Below are 12,095 nucleotides of genomic sequence, written 5' to 3'. Positions count from 1 at the left end.
ACACCTATACAAGTGGATAACACCCTTTGCACACTTGAACCCATGCCCCTGTTTTCTCTGCAAACACTTGCCTCACAGTTGTTTGTTCCTCCTAAGCATATCAGTTTTCAGATCAACAATCATGTTATAGTATCTCCAGCTGTACAATCGCAACAAACATACTGAATACAATAACTAAACCTGAGACCGGGTAATCTAATCAAGCTGGAGTCTACGGGCATCTCAGATCATACCTTTTTCATGGATTGAGTAGAATGAAACAGCACTTAGATACGTCTACCCTGACTGAATGCAAATCTTTGAAGTTGAGAATCTTATTGGACTTACAAGATGATCAGGTTCCCTTAGAAAACCAATATCTGCAAGAATTCTTCCAAATCCCCTCCACCAAAGTTGATTTCTGAAGCTGATTCCATTGCTCTGAAATAAGGGAAAACTCAACATGTGAGAGCAAGCAGCTGCTGTAAGCTTTTTAGTTCGAGGGAAAAGGGTGACAAAATTACACTGCACAAACAGATAAACAAAATTCTTAATCAAATTGTGACTAAGCATCATGCTAATGAATTATCCCTAAGGGCCTGAATTTTCCTACATGCCATTCACTTGCTGCATTAGAAAAGGATGCAAACTTACTGTAGAGATTTTATCAACTGCATCACGAAATAAATGCTGTCTCTTATTCGTATTAGCATGCTTCTTCCTTGGAGCTGAGATGAGAGGTTTCTGTTTGCAAGGAATGACTGAAGCTTCCTACAGGAGAAGAGAAATGGAATAGAAGTACTCTATGATTATTCTAAAGGAACATAAACATAAACCAAATAAAAGCCTGGTAAACATTATTCAAGTATAGATGCAAGTCAGGATTTCGCCAGTATGTAATACCTGAGATTCAAGAAGTGCTGTGAGCAGTAATTCTGCTTCCTTGGTTAAATCCTCCATGGGGGGAGGCCCAGAAGTGCAAACATCACAACTACAAGGCACACAGCACACTTCAACTAAGGAGTCATTTCTAAAATGAAACCAGATGAAGAATAAAAAGCACAATGATCATCAATGACATTTCACAACAGCACAGGAAGAAGATTACAACTCAATCAAGGATATCTATGTGGTGGTAAATGTCGCATATAGAATGTCCATGATAGTCTATGAACAAGTTCCATACTAAATAGAAGGGTTCAGAACCTATAGTGTCGTGCTTGTTACTTATGGTATGCTCAAGCTTTTAAGTTCATCTGGTAAACATTGGATGAGCCACATGCTCCTGCTCGTCTTTCAGAAATCCAAGCACAATGCTTTGTAGGTTCTCAGTCCCCTTCTAATTCATATGGAGGTTGTACATGACCTGTCATTGAAAAGGTGCAAGGGCAGCAAAGTTCTGGAGCTCCATAGAAGAGAAACAGCAAATGCCAACTGTGGATGGCAATGATAGATGTTGATTGGCTGGTCAATGCATGTGACACTGCATTGGGCTGTGTGAGAAAATTGATCCAACTAGATTGCCAATTAGCTAGTTTCTGGGGCGGCCTGTTTCCTTAAGTTGGCCAGATTTGTAGCTTACTGACATTTCTTTGTAATGATGACAACCATTATAGGCAGCCTGTTTGTGGCTTGTATCATTCGTCTTCATATCTTCCTCTTATCCATGAAGGCAACTGTCAGTCGTGTTGCATCTTGATTGTGTTTATCTCAGCCTTTCATCTCATGAATGCAACTGTCAGTTGTGTTGCATCTTGATCATGTTAATCTCAGCCTTTCATAGCTGGCTTTTCTTCTAAGGCTCTAGAGAGAAAGCGAGGGGCCTGTTGTGCAGAGTATGTGCTAAGAGCTGGTGTGTGGTGAGTTTCTCAGCTCATTGGCAATGTTAGCCCATAATCTGGCATCTATGGTCCAAGTGCCAAGGTTATAATAATAAGCAAATAGACAAATGGATGTTATAAGGTTCCCAATTTAGACAATAGAAGGGTCTAACCAATAGAAGAAATGGTTACGTGGCCTATGAGGCCTTCAACCATTGGGTCGAGTGAAAAAGCGTCATCACAGTAGTGGAGTAGACATCTGCAACACCTTACAGTGGGTAGCAAGCATTAACAGGGATCCCTAGCTGCAGGATACAGGTAGGCTGGTAAACCCCCCCCCCCCGCCCCCACCCCCGGGACTGTATGCAGAATATTCTTGAGAACATTTACTGGATGCATGAGTCAATATAGGCACACAGAGGGCAACAGGTCAGTCAAACCACCCAAATGCATTACTAGCTGACCTCCAACAGTACATGTAAAAAATGCAATGTCAACCTCTAGTGTATCATAGCTATTGAGCACTCACATACTCTGCACTTACAATCCTCCATGTAGCATTTCTCCAGAACACAGATCACCATTAGAGCTCATTGGATTGCAAGGGTAGACACAGTCAGCAACCACTGTCAGATATTCTATTTCAAATAACCAAATTTTTTATTTTCTCCTCTCTCTTGCACTTTTCTTCATTAGTATGTTTTGTTGTGCCATGTTTTCTTCATGGTATCATCAGGTGCTCTAACACCATCATTGCAGGTAAAATTGACATGGAAGGCAAACTTGATGAAACCACTTCCATATGTGGAAATTGAAGATCGGCATTATCTTGTAGCTCTTGGATACAGTTCTGGAAATGGATGTAGGACCAGTCACAATGCTAGGCTCTAGCAATCCTTGTGCAACCATGCCCCACCCCATCCAACTCTATCATGCCTGAAACATAGAGACGAAGATGTACTATGTGCCTTTCTTACCAATGCCTTTCATACAGTTGTGAGTTTGATTTAGCGCACATCCAAAGCTATCGAGGATATACTAAAAGATCAAAATGAGGGCTGCATCCAGACCTGTTGGTTTTGACTCACGCTTATGCTCACAGAGCAGTGTTGGTGATCCGCAGTAGGACATTGGGGCACTTTTTACTCTCCTTATGAGAGGTTTTTTCCCCCAATTATATTATCTTCTATTTTTATGTGCTTATGTTACACAATTCGGGCACTTATTGTGTTTTACACCTTTCAGGTGTGAACATACATTAACAACCCTAAGGTTTAAGGGTTGTACTTTGTACTATCATTACGCTCTTTTTTTTGTAATTGCATTGGGAGTCACGCTGTGTCTTCACTCTCTTCATTGTAAACTGTGTACTCTCAGCTGAGCTTCAATCCTCCATAGCTCACATTTGGTATCACAACACCCAAGTTTGCCGAGCTCTTTGTCAACTGCTGCCTCAACTGCTATTGGCCATTTAGACCTGCAGCTTCTGCCATTAGTCCAGCCACCTGCACCAACTGCAGGTCCACCCCCAACCGCCAACTGCACTTGTTACAGCACCACCACCACCTACTGCAGCTCCCGCAGTCTGGGCAATGCATGCGCCACCTGCTGCCACCATCGTCACCTGTAGAGCCCCAACCTCCTAGTCAGCTCCGCCCCTGACCACCACCTAGAGCACCTGCTCTACCAGCTCCTCAAGCAAGTCCGCCTCCTGTACGCCCCCCACCCTGCACCCTACCCAGCCTCCCCCAGCTCCTCCAGCTCTAGCGCCACCTATAGACCATCCTCTAGCAGCTGCACCACGCCCACCAACATCTCCTCCAATAGCTCGCCACCTCCGCCAGTGTCACAACCTCCTGCTCCACCAGGCCTGTTGGCTCTCACAGCCAACATTAGAGGTAAAATGAGACATTTCTCTATTTTTTAATTCAAAAATTTGAATCCCACCAAGAGGTGCTTTTTGCTCGGGCAGTCTCGTGTCTTGGACACACTTATTGCAGAGATTTCTTGGGAAGCGAGCCAAGAAATTTGGGGATTTTGGGTCTGCTACAAACATTGGCACATGTACTACAAGTTTAGTCTGAAATAGACTGAATTTGTGCATTTGGGACAACAAAATTTTGGGGCTTTTGCATTGGTTGTGTTGCTGAGCATTGTTTGTGCATTGGACAGTATGTACATTGGACATTTTTGAAAGTGTGACATTGGACATTTTTGACAGTGTGACAGATTTGTTAATTAAAGTGTGGTGCATGCTGTAATTTCTGGAAATTCTCAGATTTCCAGCTTGTTCCAGCTTTAGCTCTTGCTCTTGTGCTCTTTGAAACAATGACATTTACTATAGGCAATCAAGGACAAAGTGATGTATTCACATATGTCTCCATGGTCTTTCGTGATGAAGAATGTGCTGATTGCAAAAAATCTCTGGGATTATGTTAGTGGTGAAGAAGTTTATCGTGGAGTTGTGGCTCCTGCAACACCTCCTACAAGAGGACGTGGTCAAAGGTCCGCTTTAGCTCAGCCACTTCCCCAAAGATCAGCAGCGCAAAAGGCTTGGGACACATGGGATGCTCAAGCATTGTCATTGATTGCATTGGCAATTCAGCGGTCTATAATCATGCACATATAGTTTGCAGCTTCTTCACGAGAAGCATGGCTTACACTTGAGCAGATGTTTGCTGGAAAAAATGAGACATGCATCTCTTTCTTGAAGAAAGAGCTTGAGAATGTGAATATGGATAAAGGTAATACCATGCACGATCATCTTAACAAAATTTAGGACTCGCATAAGCAATTAATGGATGTAGATGAGTATTATTCGAATGCATAGTTGATCTCTACTACTCTGAATTTCTTGCCGCCCTCTTATTTGGCTTTTTATAATACGCCCCTAAATCTCACCATGAGAATTTTTCTACAGCCACTTACATTTCTTCGGTTGGTTAGTTTGCTACTAGAAGAATAGCAAACAAGAAAAAACAGTGGGGTGGATGTATAGCCTCTGAATAGGCTTTTATGGCAAGGTTTCTATAAGAACAAGGGCAGCCAATCAAAAAATGCTCCGCAAAGGTTTGGAAGTTCAAGTACTTCATAGAGCAACAAGAAACAGGGAGGGCACAAGTGCCACCATTGCAAGAAGCCAAGTCATTTCATCACGGAATGTAAGAAGCACATTGCTAAGGAGAAGAAAAAGAAGTCAAGGATGTCTGTTTTTTGTACATCTTCTACTACTACAAAGTCCGTGTCTTTTGTTATAGACTGTGACTACTCTTTTTACACTTGCAGTTATGACTCTTCTTAGACTAATAGAGCATTTAGCTCTATTGAGGATGCTATAACTTGGTTCTTGACAGTGGTGCTTCCAAGCACATTACATCCCACATGGATTTGTTTTCCTCTATTATTACAGCTCCTGTTGGCAAGTTTGTGCAGTGTGCTGGGGAGATTGTCTTAAAAGCCATTGATGGCTCTACTCTCTGTTTACAGGATGCATTATATGTGCTAGGCATAAAGAAGAATTTGTTATTATTCATTTCTTCTTTAGCAAAGTGTGATATGTAAGTCAAATTTGATGATGACAAATATATAGTCAGGGATAAAGAGTTCTTGGCTTTGGTTGACTGGCATATTATGTCATGGACTCTATGAGTTAAATGCCTATTCGATTGATCGATCAGTCTATTTAGCATTCACTCTTACTCTTGCTATGTCACAAGCAGAGTTATGAAATGCTCGCATGGGACATGTCAACTATGGCAATTTGATGTTTATGCAACGTACTTAGATGCTAGATGCCTTACCTCTCTTGGAGAGACCTCCTAAGCAGATTTCTGAGAGATGCATTTTGGAAAAAATGCATGGATTCTCGTTTCCTCGTGATGTTGATTTTAAGGCAACTACCAAATTACAGATTGGCATTTAGATGTATGTGGACATATGCAAATGAAGTCATTATGTGGATGTTATTATTTCATCACCTTCATTGATGACTTTAATTTGCAGTTTCAGCCCTGAGCAGATATATGCACAGCCCACACATGTCACGTTGGCAAGCTATGAATCATGTTTTTCGTTACTTACAGGGTACTAGGACTCTTGGATTGCTTTATGCCAAGGAGGGACCACTACAACTACATGCTTATAGTGATTCAAATGGAGGTGGTGATTTTGATTCACGTCACTCTATGAGTGGAAACTGTTTCTTTCTTGGCTTATCTTGTATCTCTTGGCTTAGCAAGAAATAATCCACTGTTGCCACATCATCTTGTAAAGCCGAATACAAGGAACCTTTCACTACCACAATTGAATGTGTATAGCTAAGACGTTTGTTGGTTGATCTTGATATATCTATCACGGAGACTACTTCTTTGTTTACTAACAATCAGAATGCCATTGCAGTGGCACGAAACCCAATGTTTCATGCAAGCACGAAACACATAGAAATCCATTATCACTTTGTCAGAGAGAGGCTACATGCAAGAGATATTAGCCTTGTCTACTGTCCTACCACCAGTAATGAGACAAACATCTTCACCAAAACTCTTTCTCATGACAAATTTGAGGCATTTTACAATGCTTTAAATTTAATCTCCTTTGGTGGATAATCCTTGTATACTGATCACTTTTTCACTCTAGGGGGATCGTTAGATTTAACTCACGGCTATGCTCACAGAAGAGTATTGATGATCCACAGTACAACACTAGGATACTTTTTACTCTTCTTATTTAAAAAAAAATTCTCAATTATACTGTCTTCTATTTTATGTGCCGATGGGTGTATTTCACAACCTTTTATTTTTCCATGTGAACCTCCTCTTAAAATCACACAAGGTGTACATAAATTTTGGGTGTGTGGTTTAAGCCTTATATAGAAACCAATGTTTATAAAAGCTTGCACATTTCTACCGAATAAGAGTGATTTACTTTTTCTTTGAAAATTTTCTTTCTAAAAGTAATTATCTTTAGAATATTTATCTACAATAATTCTAGCATTGGGCTTGAATGGATTCAAATGTAAGCCACATGACATTAAAAAACCTTTGAGTGATACATAAGAGTCTCCTCACATTTAAGTAAATGGTGCCAAGAATATAAAAAAGTCAACATAAGGACAAGGGGATATTAAGACACCTACAAAAAATTCAAAGGTGTCAGTCACTTGGAGCCAAGATCTTTGAAAATGAAAGGAGGAGATGAAACCAAGCTTAAACACATATGTCTTTGAGTATTTTAAGGAAATACTCGAATAGCTCTCCACATACATCAGATTTTTTTCTCTCTCTTATCTTTTCTAACTTCATGTATCTCACTTTTCCTAGCATATTATTAAATTAACTATGACACTTCCTCCTTTTTAATATTTAAAGCTTTATAAATAATACATACATAGAAAAAGCTTTGAACCACCAAAGGAAGAAAATGCAATAGTATATTTATGCACAAAGGTATTCGTAACAAAGGCCGCATCTATAATGGTAGAGATTTAAGACTCTTTTCAATTATTAATCAAAGCCTTTTTCTCCATGAATCTCTTTCCAAGGCAAGCTTCCTCTCCTTATGAAAGATGGAACATATTGTAAGAAGTATATATACATTTTCACATTCTCTCTACTCAAAACCTTGTAAAACTATCCATCCTATATTTAAGCATCACATTATATTAGTAATATATATGCACAACTCTCTCTTATATTTTTCAACCTTTTGTAATTTACTTTCTCTTTTCTCATTACTTTGGGAAGTTGGACTGTGAAAACTTATGCACACAAGACAAGAAAATGTATTATGAAGGAAAACTTCATGCACTATCTTGCATCACCTAGTCCATCATCTAATTTTAGGCTCTAATCAATCAAGATTATGCTTGATAAATTAGGATTAGTAAATAATATAATCCAATCAAGTGCCTATAAAAGGGGACACACATACTCCACACTACCACCATTTTTACTATCTCTATTCTCTTCCTTTCCTTCACTACTCCCGCATCACTCTCCACTCCACTACCCTTCCTTACTTCATCACACACACCATCTTTCTCTCCCTCGCCCCCCCATCCATCTTCCAACTTCATTACCCTTCTTATCCCCCACTTCATCATACCCTCAACCTCTCCTACTCTTGCCTTCAATCTCTCTCATTCTCTATCCCTCCATTATCCCCTTCCTCTCCATTTCACTATCCCAAACCTCTCCGCACCATCATCCTCTCTACCTCTTTTTCTTTTCTCTCTTTCTACATTATCACCACCATTATCCCTCCATTTATGTGTGTCTATCTCCCCCACCATTTTGGCTTGGGATGCAACTCTAAATATTAGCATCTTCAATTATTTGCTTCATGTTGTACCACACATTCTCCTCGCTTTCTCTTTTGCATCATCATCTCTCTACTCATGTGTGAAAAATTACCCTAGTCAACTCTAAATATTAGCATCTTCAATTATTTGCTTCATATTGTACCACACATTCTCCTCTCTTTCTCTTTTACATCATCATCTCTCTATTCATGTGTGCAAAGTGTCCTAGTCAACTTTCAATTTGGCTAGGTAGTGTCCCTTTTGCATTCCTTAATGTAAGGAGATTGATCCCATTTGTGTAAAGGCCACAAGTGCTCATTCTCTCCCTCAATGCTTATGTTACACAGTTTGGACACTTATCGTGTTTTACACCTTTCGGGTGTGAACATACATTAACAACCCTAAGGTTTAAGGATTGTACTTTGTACTATCAGCATGCTCTTTTTTTTATAATTGCATTGGGAATCGTACTATGTCTTCACTCTCTTCACTGTCAACTATGTACTCTTAGCTGAGCTTCAATTCTCCATAGCTCACAAGACCAACATGCAAAACTTAGAAAATCAACATTATGGAAGCTTATGGAAGAACAAGTAATGGAGACTCCTGTTGAGTGGATCAACTGATCTACACAATCAAAAGGCAAAGATCCAAACAGCACAGACTAGTGAAAAGTTGGATAGGAGATTCGTCAGCATTTTGCCCCAAAATATGGTTGCTTGGTCACCGCATTGATCCAAAAGTTAGATTCCCTTGTCTCAATTTTGAGAGAAGTTCAATTCCATGGTGATTGAGAACGAGATATGGCTAAGGACTCATTTGTTGCAACCATAGGAGAAAGAGATTTAAACAAAGTGTCACAATATCAAGAACTAAAAAAGATAAAGCATAATGAATAGAGCAGCACTAAAATATATTTTTCCAAAGGCAATCATTCCTGATCACTTCTAAAGCTGGATTGAGGTCATTTTTGGTGGCACTTGAGAAGGTTTATTGCTCAACTCACATCTCAAAGACAGATTATTCTAGAGTATTAGATGATGGCGCTTCTTGTCACACAAGCACAGTTCTTTAAAGCCTCAAAGAGAACCCATCACCATGACAGTCCAAAACAATGCATAGTCAAAGCAACATGTATTATTTCAATTCTAAATATAGGTAAGAAGATTCTGTTTTTGTCATGTGCACCTCAAATCAAGAAGAATCTTGTATCCAGAACTACACACATGGAGGAAGCCCCATTCTGTTCCCCAGCACCCATTGCAGAGTTCTTCTCAATTTGTAAGAGGTTTAAATTGTGATTGTGGTTATTTCAGTTATTTTGGTGATATGTTCACAGTAGTTGCTTGAACATCTCCATCTTGTGTGTTGGGTTGTTGATAAACTTTGTGGGAATCATCATTAGTTTTACGAGCACTGATCACAACATACACTTGCTCAGTTGTACTAATTTCTGGTCTCAAAAACCTGACAGCCCTTGCAAAGACATTAGAACTGCGATGTTTCTTCATTTATCTACATCAGCATCTAGAGCCTGCCGAATACATTATGCACTGGATCAAATTGTCAATACCTTACCTCCTGTGATGAGGAGGTCACATGACGTGTGCGTGTTTCAAAACTTTCCAATCAAGTTTTATTTCCCCTTCAAGCTTCATGAAAGTCTCTTTTTGAGATAAAAACCATTATCACTGTTTTTGAAATAAAAACCATCATTACTGGTTTTAGAAAGGCCAAGCCAGTAGACAAATGTTTTATGCAACTGATAAATCCTGCAAGTTGCACTCAGAGGTTGTTTTGCAGTCAGACTTGGTCCTAAGAATGTCCTAAGGATCTTACCACAACTCACAACCCACATCAATTCTCTTTGAACAACAATCTTATTTTCATCCTCTCTAAAACCAAAGGCATCATAGATGTAGCTTACGTGTTACAGCGAGCATTTGCAATGTCCTCACCAAAATATCTGAGTAAAATACTTGCTCTGCATTTGGTAGTTGACAAGCCATATCTACAAAGGAAGAATGATAATTCTTGATATATTAATCAGACAAAGAAGCTACACATAGCTTCCAAAGACCATCAGATTCATACCTGAAGCATTGCTCCAGCATATGCACAGCATGCCTTGTCTGCTCTAAGTCACGTCGACTAGGTAACAGAGATGGAAGGACAGTCATGTCACAATATAGCACTAAGTCAAGCCAGAGAAATGTTAGATGCATATTGTGCTCTCACAACCAAACCCTGAGTTAAGCAAGGAGAACAAGACAATGTTTTCAATTCAGTCTGCTAGTCTTGACTTTGGAGTTCAAGTTTATTCACAGTCAGCAGCACGAAAATTCGAGAGTCGAAGACCTTACTGCACTCAGAGTGAAGCCCATCTCTTCCAGCTCGACCTGCCTCCTGATAATATGCTTCCAAACTCTGGAAAGGTCAACACCCGACCTTATATATGAGACATTCTACCAAAGACTACATGGCCTTTGTGTGAACTGAAAGACCCAGGCCACCTCCCTAAAGGACTTCCACAACAAAGTTAACACTAGAACAAACAAAGTGCTTATTGATTGAGACAAGAAATTCAATGCTCATGCAGGATGGAAAATAAAAAGGCAATTAGGAGAGAAGCATACCTGAGGCCAACCATAGTGGATGATATATCTCACATTTGGCTTGTCTATTCCCATTCCAAAAGCTATGGTGGCAACTACTACCTGACAGTATGTTAGTTTGATCAAATTTTACTAAGCCAATTGAAGACAGATCTCACGAACTTCAGTATAGGAAATCTTGTTTTACATTGCAAAGAAACAAGAACTTCAGTATAGGAACTCTTGTTTTACATTGCAAAGAAACACAAAATTCAAGGAATTTTCAATCCTTTCATGTCTTATCATGACATTGAATAACTTTCTCTCAATTTGACACAAACCTAATTCAGCTTGAACTTGCCAGCATGGCTACTACTTGAGATTGCCACAAAAGTGACCTTGCTAGCATCATATTATGGTGTTACTAGACAGCCATTCAAAGATCAACAATCTGAAACACTTTCCACATCCGATGGTGAATTTTCATGGAATACCAATATTAAAATAACTGTATGATTTGAGCATCCTTGTTATCTCGAATATCAGATGGTGCTTCCATCAATGAATACCCAAATAAAACCTGATAATCCCGCAAACGGAATCATATCCAAATAGTATTTCGCTGTTCAATATCTGCTAATTGTGAGCAGTCATTCCAAACATTAGGACAAGCATCACAGAATGCATAGAATGTTACCTTTTCAGTGTGCTTATGTCTTGGCATCTTACTGCTGAATTTTTTTGCCAAAATAACCTCAATCAACGTGTTCGATGATAGAAGAATCAGAATAACAATCCTTGTCTTAGTGTTATGCTTTCTCTTTCACACTTCTGATCATTTGCACACTCTCACATGGTATCAGACGACCAATGTTGCTAGTTTGTTAGTTTTCTGTGTTGTCACTCACAGTTTCAGATCTGAAATCACTACTCTTGGTCTGGATGACCTGTTTTCTCAGTCTCCTGAGCTGTGTTCCCTGCCTTTTGTCCTGTTGATTGGTCGTCTGGGGCCAGAACTGCTTCACCCAAGCCGGTTTTGCTGTCGCCTACTGTGCTTAAGACTCACATATCCTGCATTTAGGGGCCGACTTCATCCAATGACTGGTAAAACCTACATGTCACTGATCTGCACCCTGGAATTTTGTGTTTTGTGCATTTTCACTTTTAGAGAGGTCTCATGTTTTGGTCGTAATGATTATTCACTACATTCACTCTACTGCTGCTCCACTCACTGTCTACTCTTGCACACGTCTGTATGAACTGTTGTAACTGCTGAACTCTTTTTCGATTGTGCTGATTTTGACCCAAAGTGCCCAAGATCTCTCTCTCAAACTCCTCTCTTCATTCATTTTCATGGCACCTCTGTGTTCTTCTACTGATGATAAACTCAAAGGGCTTGACTGC

At 39.7% G+C, this 12,095-nt stretch overlaps 1 protein-coding gene across 5 annotated transcripts in view; it reads right to left on the bottom strand.

Moving 5' to 3' along the window:
- Nucleotides 1–12,095, bottom strand: part of LOC148008641 (ATP-dependent DNA helicase Q-like SIM) — a 102,596-nt gene that overhangs the window by 22,159 nt on the left and 68,342 nt on the right. For all 5 annotated transcript variants that reach the window (XM_087674128.1, XM_087674131.1, XM_087674132.1 and 2 more), the window contains 7 exons: nt 10,734–10,814; nt 10,461–10,524; nt 10,192–10,291; nt 10,025–10,108; nt 883–970; nt 634–750; nt 328–420 (listed from right to left, as the gene is read on the bottom strand). In XM_087674128.1, coding sequence (XP_087530254.1) covers nt 328–420; nt 634–750; nt 883–970; nt 10,025–10,108; nt 10,192–10,291; nt 10,461–10,524; nt 10,734–10,814 — 627 coding nt within the window. The remainder of the gene's footprint in view (nt 1–327; nt 421–633; nt 751–882; nt 971–10,024; nt 10,109–10,191; nt 10,292–10,460; nt 10,525–10,733; nt 10,815–12,095) is intronic.

Source organism: Lygodium microphyllum, unplaced genomic scaffold (assembly GCF_053477565.2).
Source record: "Lygodium microphyllum isolate KBCC unplaced genomic scaffold, Lygodium_microphyllum_v1.1.10 scaffold_102, whole genome shotgun sequence".
NCBI lineage: Eukaryota > Viridiplantae > Streptophyta > Polypodiopsida > Schizaeales > Lygodiaceae > Lygodium > Lygodium microphyllum.
This window is presented reverse-complemented; position numbering and strand designations above follow the sequence as displayed.